General features: G+C 29.3%; 1 protein-coding gene across 15 annotated transcripts in view; it reads right to left on the bottom strand.

Annotated features, from left to right (window-relative positions):
* The window catches only part of LOC113511845 (protein still life, isoform SIF type 1), a 132,715-nt gene that overhangs the window by 27,809 nt on the left and 87,291 nt on the right, over nt 1-17,615 (bottom strand). For all 15 annotated transcript variants that reach the window (XR_004224173.2, XM_031913437.2, XM_031913438.2 and 12 more), the window contains 5 exons: nt 12,668-12,816; nt 6,398-6,677; nt 5,948-6,079; nt 3,236-3,418; nt 1,315-1,515 (listed from right to left, as the gene is read on the bottom strand). Coding sequence is in view for 14 of the 15 variants with exons in the window: in XM_031913437.2 (XP_031769297.1) it covers nt 1,315-1,515; nt 3,236-3,418; nt 5,948-6,079; nt 6,398-6,677; nt 12,668-12,816 (945 nt within the window). In the remaining variant the exon portion in view is untranslated. The remainder of the gene's footprint in view (nt 1-1,314; nt 1,516-3,235; nt 3,419-5,947; nt 6,080-6,397; nt 6,678-12,667; nt 12,817-17,615) is intronic.

Here is a 17,615-nt window from a genome sequence, read left to right as displayed (position 1 = left end):
AATTTGTTTAGTTGTTTACTCAGTATTTAATAATTGATACAGCATTCGTTATTCATAAATATAGTGATATCGTATGAATCTCTATAATGATTGACGTTTGTGACGTAATATGAGAAAAATATGGCTCTTACCAAGTAACAATTTCTGGAGTGAAAGTAACATTTATGTGCCATACCAAATGAGGTTACGGAAATAGGGTAATGCGGAGCAGAAAGTAATATGAGCGGATATTCAGAAAATGACGTTTCATAGATTTTGTATTCGCGATGTAAATATCAAGTAAAAAGTCGGCCAGATTTTTTTGTATTTTTTCTTTATGTTGGTATTGTTTATTAACATTAATTATAATCACGCCTTAGACAGTTCGTACAAAAATAAGGTTATCTATAGCTGTTTCTATTACAATCAAAATGTACATTCTAGACTAACTTTCTATCCGCTACTTATTATTATTTATTGTTTTATACCAAACTAGCTTTCTGCTCGATACTTCGTATACGTGGATTTCAGTAGTAGGAAAACAACGGAACAGAACACTTTTAGATAGCGTATCAATATAAAATATGTGCCAGTTTTTAAATTCGACCTTCAGGGTCACAATTGTTAAAGCTGTATCCAATTTGGGGTAGTAGTTTTCGCGTAATGTTTGAACAAAAATACAGATAAACAGACAAAATTCCTAAACTTTATTATTTTAGCTTTTACAATTGTTTTTAATTTTTTCTTAAATAACTCCCATATACAGATATCATCTACAAAGTATTATATTAGTAAGATTAAATATGTAAATTTTGTCCATTTATTGTCCATGCATTTTGAACATTATCTATGTATATATAAATAAATATGAATGAGTATCGTTATATATCACTATTACAAATTATAATTTAATACAACTTGAGATACCATTTTTCGTCGTGCAGTTGAAGTTGTCAGTAAAAACTAGTAAATAATAAAGTATAATATATTTTTACTAACTACTTATAAACATGAGTATGAATAAATAAGTTAAAACTTCAAAATACCTCCCGAACCTTATTAATCCCTAAAGTCTATGTATAATGAAGACGAATTATTGGGGAGTTCATTACATGCTACAAAACCTAGTTCAACGTTATACAGAGCAGTACGGCATGTATTTATGGTAATTTTCTATGGAAATGTAGCATTAATGTTAATAATGTTGTCTATGTTTAGCTCGTGATGCCAATTAATTTATATTATACGATAAAAGGCATTCATACAAGACAGTCGTCCTATTTCTGTTCGAAGATAAAATTTTGTATAATTATATTATTTAGTAATGTACAGTACCTGCATAGATCGTCGACTAGAACCGGAATTAGATCTTGAGAGGTTAGGTGCTCTACGCTTTGTAGCACCCCGACCTGCTAGTAGATTGTTGAGTAACGATGGTGATCGCGCACATATGAATGCGTGAAATGATGACACCGTGAATACGCCCAGTTTATTCAGTGTACTCTTCGTACCACGAGACACATGCGTCAGGAGTGACTGTAGAAATACAAAAGAGATACAATTCGGAACTATAAGATGTTCCTATCTTTTGAGTTAATGGCATTTTAATGACAGCGTCCGATAAATTTACTCCTTTGCAAAAAAAGGCACTTTTTAAAATATTTAAGTAATAATTATATTGTACACTATAAAACATGATAAATATTATTTACTAAGAATGTAAAACTGTTGTTTTCTTTATGTAACTTATAATGGCAAACAATTTGGTGGTCTACCTAGTGGAAAATAGTAACCGTCGTCTATAGATGTGAACAGACCATGGACATACTGTATACGGTATCGCCCATGATACCTTTTGTACGTTGCCATTATTATTTTATTATTTACAAATTAGATTTAAAACTTAAGGGCCTTCCTAACTTAACTAAATATATCACTCTATGCACAATTTTGGATTAACCTCAACTTTACAAAACGGTGCTCATTGAATAACTTTGAGGTCTTTGGCTATTTATCAACTCTAAAAATCTCTTGAGAACTCACAAATTAAATCTGACATCTCTCACAAATTCGAGTTTAGTTTTAATATTAATAATATTAATATTGTACGTGACTTCTAATTCTTAGTGGTTAGCGTCGTCTTTTAATATTTTCAAAATAAATAAAAAATATTATATTAAATCGCACGATGTAAATAAACCATTCACTTATAATAGAATATTATTAAAATAAATTAAAAAAAGATATCGTTTTATTTTACTACAGATGTAGCCGTTTTGTTTGCAAACGAGTGTATAAAAATAATATTTGGAACTTAACATTTACATACGGAAATAAGAAGTTTTTCGTTAAAGGATATTGATATATCCGTTAATCAAGTTCATTTTTATATGTATTGTCAGCAATTTTATTATTTGTGTTAGAAAGCTATTTATGACGTGCCTTGACATGGGTCGTGTGGAGTAACAGATTCTAACCCTGCACTCCCGGTCAGCGGAACTGTCAATTTGATAGCGGTTCCAACAAATTTCCTTTCGTCGTCAACTCTGCGAAATAATTCGACAACTCGCGTTCGTTCTTTTTGGCGAGATAGTTTATATAAATATATGTTGTTCTATATTATTTACATTACTAATAACTTTTGTTACCATAAGAGATTTTATTTTAATTAAAAAACATGTAACATGGGCTTTTGTATATCTCTCTTTGTAATTTGTTATTCAACTAAAAATGGTAAAAAAGCTGACAGCCTACCTAATGGAAAGTGTTAATCGCCGCCTATAGAATATGAACATTAACATGGACATAACAGAGTATAATGTGTTGCCCATGATACCTTTCATGCGTTGTCAATCCTGAGGCCTTTGCTATTCCCATTCGTCAAACCGAAATACAGCCGTGCAAGCACAAAAATATCACGACAGAAACGAATAGAATAGAGGTATCCACTCAGACCAATTTTTTACAACGTCTCTAATATAGAACTTGTTGAAATAAAGTAATATTTTTATTTATAGACTTTTTATTTTAATATTTTTCTAAAATAACTACGTATGTCAGTACTCCATTATTAACATCAACTTTTTAAGTCTTTATTAAGAAAAAATGAATTTTATTTGTTATTGTATTGAAATATATATATTACAATAAGTAGTAATATTAATAATAAAAATAATGTAAACATAGAAGTTACAACGTGGAATAATTTAATAAAACTGTATACTGCAACTACGTTCTGACGACTCACTATTATTACCTTTGGATTAGGCAGTTCACCGGACTGTAAACTAGCCATATAGCATCTTAGACGGAATTGTTCACAGTGTAATCGTTCCAAGTTCTCCTCCCATTGTAGCATTTGAACTGCAAGTTGTGCACGGGTCTCTGGATCAGACACCACTGATTGTTGCAAATCCGCCATGTGTTTCAATTTATGATCCTACGATGAATAAAAATACATTAAAAAAATATTAAGATATAAAACATACTTATTCACATACTTAATTACAGTATAATTAAAATTCAGAATCACAGTACTGTTTTTGAATGATAAAAACTTTAAAAGTAGATTTTCAAAGTAGATCCCATCATGTGTGATACATATTTACTACAGCGTTGCCGATCCTAAAACTCAATATCGAAGTCGACGGACGCTATGAATATTAATAAGCGCATACCTGCCTGTGATAACTATCGTGGCGATAAAATAGATTGTTTTAAACTATAAGCACGTGTCTTGCTCTTAAATTATGGATCCAATTTTAAATAAATAGGTAAATTACTATTTTCAAAATTGCTAGCGATAAATATTATCGGATAAATTTTAACCTATTCGCTTAAGGAGGATAGATATTGTCAGTAATGTAGACTACTGGTTCCATTGCTAGAAGTAGAATGGGTTTCATGCACATCAATCATCCCTCACAGATACTGTATTAGTGTAAATTAAATATGGCAGATACAGCTACCATTCCACTAACATCTATTAAAACCTAGTTACTGAGACTGATAAAAAATGTAGGAATAACACTAAATTACAAATTAAAATCGTTGTTACTTTTTTTTTATTTTGTTAAATATGATGTGATAGATTCGTTTTTATAGATATTTTAGTAATTTGTTTTAATATATTTTAGCAACACATTTGTGTTTTATTTTCAATTTTAGTAAGCACTGAGAATGTTATTTATGTAAAACGAGTGGACGAACGAGCTTGATTATTGTATAATGTATAGAAATTATATTTTTTATTGGTCAGGTATCATTATGATCTTTAACTAGCATCTAGAACTTGTTAAAATATTCATTTATATTACATACACATCACGTGCAATAAGTATATAGGTAGCGAGAGGACCGCAAAGGCTTTGATGTGTACTGCGGTCACTCGATGCGGGTCAGAAATTGCCGCGATTTGCACGAAGATCATTGTAAACCACATGGCGTGTGTCAGCCTAATTCAGCAATATATAGTACGTTATGAGTAGGTATGTAGGTATCTATTTTAAATACGAATAGCTATTTACCTATTACAATCTTTTATATGTCATTTATATCTGAAGACAATTTAAAGAACCTTTAATCAGAGAATTAGTCTCGAGAACTGATTTATTGTTATTAATAAATTCGAAAATTTTTGAGAGCCACCAGTCATTTTTGTTAGTTTAGGATCAAGTTTTATTTTTTATGTATCAATTAAATTCTTATATGATATATTTTGTAACTTCCCTAGTATATGGATCTTTAATGGAATTAATAAGTATTTTACATATTTTTAAGTATTAAATCGCAAGCTATGATACAAATAATACCTTCATAACTTGGTATATTATAAAACACATACATTACTATATTAGCAATTTATTTCTTAATTTTAATATTTAACTTGTAATAGAGCTTTAAGGAGATTAATATTTGGTGGACAATATTACACCCAGCGTATATTTCTAATAGGTAAAAGGAAACTTTTTTTGCTATTAATATATATACACTCTTATACGCCGACAGAAATTCTATCAAGGATTATACAATTTTTAAAGTAGAGGAGTTGGATATGATAGGTTTATATCTAACTCCTTTATTCTTTTTTGTAAAAGACAAGATATTGTGAGATTGTGAGAGTTTTAATTGATAATTATTTTAATTAACTTAAGAAATTAAAAAATGATATTAAAATAAGTGGTGTACCACATCCTAATGATTATGTAAATTTAAAATTTAAAACTCGTGAAACTGGAATCGTTATATACGCGTATATTGATCATATTTATGGAAACAGAAGACAAAACTGATATATAATATATCGATCTGTACGTGTTATTGCAATATCAATATAATATCAGATTTGAAGAATTTATAAAGATATGTCACCTAAACTAAACTAAATTATTTCTTATTTCAATATCATATTCCTTTCAAATATTAACATATATTTCAAGGACAATTCGAGAGAACTATTTTGCTGAGTGAAAAGAGCTACGTGAAATTTTCTATATTAAAAATTTCTTTAGACTTATTATCATTGTAATCAATTGTAGAATATAGGGTCCTCCTAATGCATGCCACTAAATGCGATCTACAGCTTTTTGCTACCAATTTTATCCAGTTATCCCCGCTCGACGTACGAATTACGTCGTTGCTCCATAATTCGTATGCAATATTTATCTAGATAAAATTTTACTATATTGCAGTTTAAATACTTAATAGAGAAACGATAATATATATAAATGATACTTATACCTGTTATTAAAGTTGCATATCAGCAAAAGATCGGTTTATGAACGTAGTTAAGAGACTCGTGTCAGTCGAACAATGGTTCTGTGTTAGTTCAGGTCGATGCAGGTCAAGCAGTATTTTAGTGTGCTATTTCAGCACATTTTCATTTTAGTACGAAGCTTCCAAAGATTTGGTTTATTTGCGTTTGCCAAATGACATATTACAATAATAATTATGGTTTATACAAACTTACGGATTCAATAGCTTTTTCAAGGCGATAAATCTCCTCTTGCAGTAGGTGTAGTGTTCCCGTTTTCCCACGGTGACGCGCGAATGCTGCAGCACATGCACTGTGTATACTATTCACCCAATTTTCAAGCTCCACCTGTGATATTAAATTGTGTTAGTTGTAAAATCTTTTATTAAAAATTTAAAAAGGATTTTAAAAAAGATGTCATAGTTCCTCTTTCTTTTTCCTCTCAATTTCATTACCGGCGTAGTGGACGATACGTTGACATCCCGAAGTTTGGGAAACTACTATTAATTATGCTACTACTGCTACTATAAAAGTACAAATATAAAAATGCCAGTAAATGCCTCTTAACTAACTTAACTGGTATTTTTACTGGGAGACCTCTCAGTTCAAAGTTACACCACTGAATTAAAAACATAATATAAGTAAATAAAAAAAAATAAAACGTACCTGACATGGTGCTTGAAAGAGATAAGCATCCCCAAATGCTGTACTAAGGCAGAATATGTAGTCTCGTTTCGGGTGTTCAGGTATTGGTTGCATGATGGCACCATCAACTATGATGAGATGTTTTGGTGCTGCTTCCACTGAGCGTCCTTCTCGCGAATCGCAAGGATAGAACAGTAGCGTAGTACCTTTCAAGCAAACCCAATAGCCCTTCCACCCTCGTTTTCTGGCCAATTCAATTTGATGCTTCTTTCGTAGTAACCATTTCTTCACACTTAGAAAACTGTTTGAAAAAACATAGAATACGTAAGAAAAAAGAAATTACATATCAAATAAGAGACTAAGAATATTTTAGGGTTTTTTAAACCAGTATTTTTAACAGATAGACTATTACAAATAACATAGTTTAAAGTTTTTAGTTAGAGTCTCATCTCCTACATTTTAAAGGAAAAGTGTAGGAGAAGTTATTAATTATTTGTACCTTCATAAGTACTCTAACCTCTTTTTTTTTCAACAGTTTTTTGACTGTTAGGTATAAAAATAGAATATCGATTATCATAAAACCAGTAAAGACCATCCAATGTTCTTACCATCTGGTTTCAAATGATCGATAAGGATTTTTTGGAAGGAAAAGAAATATATTCTATCAGATCCGCATGGTTCCTCTTGGAAAATATTGTGGTTAATTTCTGAAGAATTCGATCCAATGTGGGCTATCTGATCTGACTTCAGCCTCATTTATCATCTTTTACTGGTACTTAGCGTATACCAAGAGTCCATTACATTATTATCCCTTAAAAAATAGGATTTTTAAACATTCAAGCATAAAAATCCTATCTTGTATAATGTCAGATTATTATGGATGTTATCACCATTATTTCAGCCATTCGTGCTGGACCTAAACCTCCTCCACAGACTGTCATTAGGAACGGTCAGTCGTCTTTTCTAATTATATGTATAAACCATATTTAACCATAACAAAAAAAGAGACGTAACTATTAGTCAAATATTTCCAGAGAGAGACTGTACAAAAATCATTTGCTTGGACACCTCTGTCCCATTCATGTTTCAACCGTGAAGCAGTTGTGTTTGCATGACTGTGTTTCGGTTTGTAGGGTGGGATATGGCAGTGAATTTACGGTACACCTGAGTCCTCAGGAATGGCAACGCATGGGAGGTATCATGAGCGAAACAGTATACTCTGTTATGTCCATAGTATTGCTCATGTTTATAGGCGATGGTGACCACTTTCCATCAGGTTGTTTGCCATTCTAAGTTGCATATATATATATATATATATATATATATACCTATGTCTGTGGAAGTAATGTACATGTAAGTAACGTTTGTAAAAAAATAATACAAATTACTGATATTTATGTAACTCATTAGTTAAAGTATGTATGTAACTCAGAAGTTAGTATAATGATGATAAATATAATTAATCACACAATAGAAAGGAAGGCGCAAAAAAAATCTGATTAACTTTTAATTATGTTTAAATTAAAAATATCTAACAAAATTATATTTTCAAAAATATTCCACAAATAGGCACGCCCTACAAAAATAAAATATAAATTCATTTATTTTGTTCCACCTTTTTCTAGATTTGTTTGGGATAAATTAAATCTTTTCAAAAAAAATAAATTATTTACTTGTTCAAGTACACCAAAATATACTGCAAATTTAATAGTTGTGTCAATTTTTTTATCTACATCCCTTTTCTTACATGGCAGCACGAAATGTTTTTTTATTAAAGACCGAATTTTATGCATAGGTACTCCTCGAGTTCTTTTTCCCAGGATTTTCATTGCCCATATAACAACGTTCACTGGAGTAGGCGTACATTTTTGACTTCGTTGTTTAGTTGCTTTGAAGTTAGTTTTTACTCGAAAAATACTCGGATTTGGGTTTTCAGCTCTCGACATAATTTTACATTCATACTGGATTATTGTTCGTGTAACTTTTATTTATAAAAATTTATGTAATATATTGTATATCAGAAAAATAACTACAGACATTAAATATTACAATAATTTAAATGAAAACGTAAATAAAATAGATTTTTTAATTGTTTAATCAAAAAAATCTCTTTTTGATTCGCTGTCAATCATTTGTTGATATTTATGACATTGTTATTCTTATTCTAAAAAGACAACTGTCATTACAGAAGCATAAAATAGAGTTTGGTTAAGATTTAAATATAGCTATAGTTATATTCTATAATAGCTCTTGACTACCAAGAAAAACAACACATAGTGGTTACTACGTCTCGTTTTTCTTGTACAGGAGAGATAAGGAAATCTAGTGAATACATTTTTAATAAATAGCTTAAATTTTTGAATAATATTGTTACTTAAAATAGATTTAGAGTATATTATGTATATTATACCTACTGTACATTTATTTAATTTATGTATGTAGTAAATATATTAAGATGTATGTTTTGAATAACATCATTATTTGTGGAGAAGCATAATTCTACCTCACAAATAATAAATGGGTGCTCTGTTTGCCTTGTATGAAATGAAGCAAGAAAGCCATTTATCATATAGAAGAATGACTGTGTAGGTATATAGCGTATAAGTAGATTAGATCTATAAGAATGACTAAAAGGACTCTGAAATTACATATGATTAAATGAAAGTGTAGATTATAACACAAAATTTTAATGTTATAAAAAATTTATTGCTTAAAGAGGCGGTGTTTAAGCGCTCATTTTATTAGCCATCTACATTAGCAAAAAGTTTAAATGCTGTAATTAATTTGGTTTTGCGTAATGTCTATCTCTAGACAGTTTAACGATATAATTGTTCCGGGAGGATTTGTTTCCGGTATTTGATTAATAAATTTGTCTAAGTTGATTTAAATTAAAGAAAATCTGCTAAATAGTGATACGATTAATTATAATCTTAAATAAACATCAAGCTTTTATCATCAACTAAAAATTAACCAAATTCAAAATATAACTAAAAATAAATAATTAATTTATTTTAATCAACTATTAATTACTTTTTATTCTGGATATTTTGGTAATATAAGGATATTATAAAAAATGATTCTAACAATAATATATTATATAATATTCTAACAATAGAACATACATTTTTTGTACATTTGACTCTACAACCACGTATAGAATTTACGCAGGCGAAATCGAGAACGCAGCTAGTTCGAAATAAATGTATGTAAAATAGAACCGAACGAATAAAAGGATGTCGTATAAGTCTGACGAGTTTCTGTTAGAAAAAGCCTACGGCGTCCTTTATGTTCCTTGAGGCTACAATTTCTCTTCCATGAATCCCAAATGACCGGAGGGAAATCTTAACCATGACCCATTCAACGTCGCTGTAAAAACGTAGGGCGAAGCTAGAGACAGGAAAAAGTTTAAAAAAATAATATTTACAAAAATAACAGATAATAGGAATAAATTTATTATTATTAATAATAATAAATTAGCCTTTTAATCTGTTAATTTAAATAAAGTTATTTTTTTATTTAATTAAGAAGAAATAAATAGGATCATGCTACATATCTAAATCTTTTTAATTATTTGGAATTTGGTACACGTCTATTATTTTAAAAACTTCTTTCGATTTCGCGCCATTTCACATATTTTTTCATGTTCATTATCAAGTTACAATATGGAATGAGGTGTTAAAGAAAATGGGATTGCAGTGATCAGCTTACACAAATTGGGTATGGAGCCGTCGGTCATATTCCAGACTCTTCTTAAGCTTAGTATCAATCGTATGTTCGTATATCGTACTATCAACAGATACAACAACACTTCCTCTGTCGAGAACCAGAAAAGACCGTAGCGGCCGAGTGGTGTTAGAATTACAAAGGGTGTTAATGCTGTTAAAGCCAGAATCAAACAAATCCCATTAGGAAGCAAAAAATCTTATCACGAGAAATGAAGAGTCCCGCTAGGACTCGCGTATTATAAAACAAGACTTGAAGCTCGGTGTTTATCGTCGATATAAAGGACATACCCTAAAACAATCTTTACAATTAAAGAGAGTGGATCGATCAAAACGCCTTCTGTCGCGATATGTAGGTGAAAGGCACAGAAATATCCTCTTTATCGATAAAAAAATTTTCACGATTGAAGAAAACTACAATAAGACAAATGATTAAGTGTACGCTCACAGTTCTAAAGAAGCTGGTTAAGTGGTCGGAAAAGTACAACGTTGTCATCATCCTGCATCAGTAATGGTTTGGTTGGGCGTGTCTTATCAAGGAGTCACAAAACTAAATTTTTTGTGAAGAAGGAGTGGAAACTTCAGCTAAAGTGTATTAAGACACAATCTTGAATCGTGTTGTGAAATCTCTCAGCAATACACTTTTTAAAAATATACCGTGGACTTTCTAGTAGGACTCTGCACCTGTCACAAAGCACGAACTACCCAAGCCTGGCTTGAAACTAACATTCCGGACTTTATAAGAGCTGAAGACTGGCCCTTATCTAGCCCAGACCTTAACTTTTTAAACTTAAAATTATGGTCAGTTTTAGAGGACATAGCCATTTCTAAACAACATAGCGACATTGAGTCTCTTAAGAAATCTTTGGAGCAAGCAGTGGCGAAATTTCCCTTGGAAACAGTGCATAAATCCATAGATTCATGGTCATACAGATTAAAGATTAAAGGCCTGTATAAAAGTCAAAGATAGCCATTTCGAATAGAATATTTTTTTTATTTTTTGTTGAAACTTTAATAAATATGTAGGTATACATTTTAGTAACATTACATTACATCATACAAAAAATTAATATTCATTTGTAACAGAACTTATGGCTGGACTAGGTATAGTAAATTGATTCTATAATATTAATAATACTATGTCAGCTTTTTTCTTTACAGTATTTATAAACTTAACAGAAGAATGTAAAAGCAAATATAACTAGGTACTTATAAATAAAGTATTTTTTTATAATATTGTCTGTGCAAAATTCCATTTAAAAATTTATACCTACTAACTTTTGCCTAAAAATATCAACAATATTTTTTTTTATTTATTATCACAAAAACACAGAGTTACAGAAATTGTGATGCTGTATTGCTAGCTTCACAGCCAAATTGGAAGAAAACCGTTGTATTCTTTTACCTTTTTTTATTTCTTTAATATAGATCGTAGTAAAAGCGAAAAACAAAAAAAAAAAATTATCTGAGCATACTTTATAAATAAAGATTTGAAGTAAGAAATTTGACGATTAGAATCAACGTCAGTAGGGTATATTACATTTCTATAAGACAGAATCACAAGGACATATTAAGTTTTTGATGACAGAAAAATTCTTTATTTAAATAAAAAAATTTTGTGTCATATTAGCCCAAAATTGTAATTTTATAATATTATGTCCTATTAATATTATAAATTCGAATGTTTTTAAGAATAGAGAATGGATTTTCTTCCACGCAAAAACTACTGAACGGTTTTGAATGAAACTTGGTGCATGAGTAGATTATACCCTAGGTTAGTACATAAGATAGATAGATATTAATTTCATATGGGCAAAGTTGCAAGAAATAGTCTTGTATAATAACACAGATTTTTTCTGTCTTCATAAGTTTTTTTCAAATAATATAGTTAATACTGTTTGGATGTTCAAAATGCAGAATTTTTTTAAATGTAATTAACTTGATTTAATTAGAAAAAATATTATAAATAATAAAAAAAAACTGAAATAGAAGATATTATTAATGTCCTATGAGTTCTCATTTATCATATGTCCTAAATAAACACAAACAGGACATGTTATTGTCATGGAAGATAAATGCTATAATTTACACGTTTAGAAACAATGTCAGAAATCTCAATAATATAATATGTATATATAGTGTATTTAATCATACATAGGTTAGATATTTCTAGTATAAATTGGTGCAATTCTTTTTATCATAATAATTATTGTTTATATATCTCATCCTATCGCTCTTATATGAAATTAATCCATGTTACGATTAGTTTGAAAATAACGAATTTATATACATTTTTATGTTTAAAATATAGAAGACATTTATTTTTCTTTAATGTTAAATTTGGTGCGCTTGAAGAGACAAGATATTTCACTTAATAGGAAGCTTGATTTGGGTTTGAAGAATAACATATAGCAGTGAAATTTCTGTGTAACCTGTGTATCTAGATTTCCGTATCGTATGAGATGGTGACGTGTGAATTTTACCCCAAAGTGTGTTGCAGACGGAGAGTTTTTATCATCGAGTCAAAAATATGATTGCTACCGTTGTTGTATTAAAAAAAAGTACTAACCCAGCTTTCCTGACTGCACCAGTACAGTTGAATGAAGCTGCAGCAGCGCCGGTTTGCTTGCCCTTGTACGGCGAGTTCATCGCGCTTTCACCAGGATCCTCTTCGTCGGACACCGCAGTTGTCAGAGACATGCGATCATCGTCCGATATCTGATGATAAAATAATATAACATGGATAATGGGAAATGCTTTCTTATTATACTAATTCCTAAGTTATTTAACTCTATATATCAGACGCAAAATAGTTTTAAACTATACAGAATTCACAACGGGCACTAAACAATTAATTAAACTTGCATTACATATAATAAACATATTATGTGTGTGTAAATGTTACTTATACATAGAAATTACTAGACCAATATGAAAAGACATACGTATTCTTGCATTATATATATATATATATATATATATATATATATATATATATATATATATATATATATATATATATATATATATTAGGAAAATTATTGAAATGGAAACTGATGAAAGAAATTATTTCACTGCCTTATATCTTGCTATCGTATCTAACAATGAAGACGCTTAAGCCAAAATATTTGCAACGTGGTTATTGAAGGTGAATAAAATAATGAGTTTACAACACATTTCTTTCTTTCAAAGATAAACATTATAAATAAAAACAAACAGCTTCGAATTTGTCAGAAATCTTAAGTGTCATTTATAAGATTATTAAAAGCTGAATAAATCTAATTAATCATTAGGAAAAAGATTTTTAAATCCGACCTAATGCTGTTTTTGGTCAAAGCGAAAGATTATCTCGTTTAAGTACTTTGTTGTGTTGTAAATATAATGTAGTTATCTATTCGAACCGTAAGTTAATTTAAAATAACCAGAAAAATAAGACGAAATTATATTCAAGAGTGATAACAAATTAAGTTGCTTTAAATCACAACTTAAAACTACTTACATTATCAATACTATGAGAACGTATTTACATATTTCTATACCGTAGACTTCCTAGTAGAGATGTAGAATACTTAATAGTGGCTGTTATTCTGTAGTAAAACTTTCTATTCCTGCTTCTGCTTTACTTTATTATTCTGTTACATATATTCATACATTAATTCAAGAATAAACGTAAACCAAGATTTTCTTTCTCTGGAATATTATTCGTCTATTTCTTACGTAAGAAATTACAGTATCAATTACTTTGTAACCAAATTAAACACTAATCTTCGTCAAACTAAATTTGATGATTATTTCCTAATATTTTTTTTGAAAAACAATTATCAAATTCGATTAATATCCATATTATATATTTCTATACAAATGTTTACTTTTTGTTTAGTTATATTTGATTAGTTTATTTATGTAAAAATATTGTATGATAGTATCTAAATACATAGTATAATATTAATAGATTAATAAATACATACTATTGCAACAAATAATAACTAAACGCGTTTATGCAATGAAAAAAAATTAACTACATACTCGTATATACTAAATTACATGACAAATTATGAAGGCGCCAAGAGGTAACAAATTCTCTTACATGTTTATTATATTTCTTTATATTTTTCGAGTGACTTTGCCCACGTATATTAATATAATGTAATACTCTATGTGATTAAGTATGAGTATTTCTATAAAATATGATAGTATTTATAAAAAAAGAAAGTAAATATTTCTATCAGTTTTTCCAGTTCACATGTGTCCAGTGTTATTTAAATTTATTTTATTTAACCTGTCTGTGTATCAAATTTCATTCATATTTGTTCACGCATTCAAACGTAATCAAACAGTGTTTAGTATATACATGTGTGTCTGTATGTATATGTATGTGCATATATGCATATCTGTTTATATGTATGTATAAAGATATAAGTATAGTATATAGGATTAGAATATAAGTTTATAATTGTTTAAAAAGCTGTATGTACAATGAGCGCAAAGCTGCAGACAAACTGCAATGCAGTTTCGCAGCACTAAGTATATATACTGTCTATGCAACTGTTTACTTGAAATAAATAAAAAAAATAGTATTTAAATTATTAGTATTTAACAAGTTAATTAGTAAAAATTGCCTTTTCTAGCATTTCATTATTATTTCATTTTTAAATTCAACATTAAATAAAAATGTATTTAAAAATGCAATAATAATATCTGTCTCTTGCGCTTTTGATCACGACACAATGAAACAAGGAGAGTTGCTTTGAGGCGCATGCGGAACACGGTAGCACGCTCTCGGCTCGATGGCCCTTGACGCCGCTGCTGCGCCCTCGCTTCCGCCTTTCACAAGTGAAAAATGAAAAACAGGTATCACACCGTTTCTATCTATATACATGTAACAAAATTATAACTAGATGATATCTTTACATAAGTGATATTTAAGAAAATATATGAGGAGTACTTTATACGAGTATAAAGGCAAAACATATATGCCTAAGAATATTTTTTGAATTTTTGTCTGATTGTTGTATTTTTGTACCGGCATAAGGTAAAAAACAACTGTATCAATTTGAATGTGGTTTTCATAGTTATATTTTTAAAGGTCATACTTAAAATCATATCAGTATATTTTATATATATTTATTGACATACTGTCTTAAAATGGTTACTTACTTCTAAAATCCAATTATATGAAGTCGCAAGCAAAGATTAGGGGTCCAAAAATATATTAGATAATTGAGAGGTTATTCAAATTGAAAGGTTATTCATTCATTACGAATTTCTCATCAATTTAATACCTGAATAATTTTATATATTATTAAAAATTACGAAGTACTTATAGCGGAAAGCGATATTTTTTTACACTTGTCGTAATACTACTCCAGCGTAGTATTTTTATATTTAATTCTTAATCATAATTAAGTTCCTTGCGAAATCGATACTATCTATTCATTTACTGCAACAATATAATACATCATAAGGTGGGTACGTATAAATAAATTTAAATATTCTAGAGATAGTTTTAGTACCGTTCAGTAGGACAAACGACTTCACAAAGTTCTCAATTCTCTTGTGTTTTTTTATGTTGGGCCGTCAGGTGGGTCGTCAGCTTGTTTGCTATTCTAAGCTGTATAATAAAAATGTTTGTTACCTCATAACTCCGTCGGTTGTAAACTAATTTAGAAAATTCTTTTTTATTTGAAAGGATATACTTACAGATTGATCTCATATAAATTTTATCAAAACCGATTTAGTAGTTTAGTTTTTAAATCCAAATAAGTGAATTTTCCACAATGGGAATCCATTTTTTTTATGAGACAATTGAAATCTCTAGACAATCTTTGTTAAGAAGAAATTATTGGTAGGTTAAGTAACGAGTAAGCGGCTCGCATTTTAAAATAAATTCAATACATTAATTTAAGCACCTCGTCAACTGAGTATTTCTATACAGATTAAACTTTCAAAGCGGCGAGTCGTTAACTCTTGCTTTAAATTAAATTTCATTTAATATTAATCTCTTTTGGCACCTCAGAGCTTGCTTCAATAAAACATAGTTACAAATATAGTACTCAGACGTAACTACGCCGCTTAGTTAACCGGAATTGTAGTTGCTGAAACAAAGTTTTACTTTGGGATCATTTAACGCTACCGTAGCTAATGTATCCATCGTTATAGATATGAAAACTGTTAGTCATGGAACACTTTATTTTTGCAAATCATCATAGTCCAAAATGTCGATAAAACTTTTATACAGTGAAAAAGGACCTGGGTTCAATTTTATCAGGCAGGTGACTTATCGTTTACGTTATTGATGTTTTTAGGTTACTGCTGCCAGAAAAGTCGGAAAAGAACCCTCTTTAGTGAAATAAGTCATGGTCGTATTTCATTTAATCTTTCTATTACCTTCGCATAGAAGGAGAAAGATCTCGTACTATATACTCGTATTATACATGTAAAACTTTATAGAAATGTTTGAATTTTTGTTGCTAATCCACACAATGACAACTAAGTAGATTTAAATAAAATATGATACACAGGTAGACCATATTCCAGATTACAGACGACAATTTTTTATCCTTTCTTTATGTTATGAAAGTCATGGAATTCAGCAATGGCACTGAAGCGAGTTTAGTATATTATTAATATTTTAAGAATTCATCCATCCTAACAAATTTTGATACAAAAATAATTATAAAGAAGTAATTAATTTTTTTTGTAGAAAATAAATATATTTTTATGCGATTGATAATAATGGACTATATATATATTGATGGAGGTAAGTTAGTTCCCAAGTAAATTGTGTTAATTATCTGTCTACTACTGGATTCCACGAATTAATAAATTAACTCGTTTTAAGACTATAATAATTCTTTATACTCTCCGGTTTCTATAGGCCATTATACTCTTAGTTACACAAACCAACTGTAACATGTTTAACTTTAAGATTTGTTTAAAACCCACAAATGGAAATTTAATTAGAAACTGTAATCCCCAAATTAAATCGGCGAGTCAGTTGAAATCATAGGAATGCATGCAACGTACACAGTTTATCCAGGTACTGATCCTGTAAGGACAAGGGATTTGATAACGTTTAAAGAAATGTATTTACCTACTATAACCTACAATTTTTCACAGAAAGCGACTAATCTAATTCAATAAATAATAATAACTTTAATAAATATTGTTATAAGAGAAGTATGAAAATAAAAATATGAAATTGGCATAACATGAGCCTTTAATTAGATAAAGGAATAAAAAATAATCCGTCTTAAGTATCTCCACTACTCCATCCCAATTTTACTTTTTGTTTTCCCTTGATCCTTTTCCTAAATTAATTTACTAAAGCTGGAATATTTTTAATCACTTCTACTTATGAGTTTGAATGAGTAGCTTCAACATTACTTTCCTGTTTGAAATATTCTTGAATTTCTAATTTATATTCTCATTTACCGTGACCTAATTTCATAAAAATGCATAAGTATTTTTATTTAATCAGAAATTAATGCATTTTAATATAATTTTATAGATTAACA

Source organism: Galleria mellonella, unplaced genomic scaffold (genome assembly GCF_026898425.1).
Source record: "Galleria mellonella isolate WM207_F2 unplaced genomic scaffold, CSIRO_AGI_GalMel_v1 utg117, whole genome shotgun sequence".
In the NCBI taxonomy this organism is placed as follows: Eukaryota; Metazoa; Arthropoda; class Insecta; order Lepidoptera; family Pyralidae; genus Galleria; species Galleria mellonella.
Note: the sequence above shows the minus strand (reverse complement) of the source record. Positions and strands in the feature narration are given on the sequence as shown.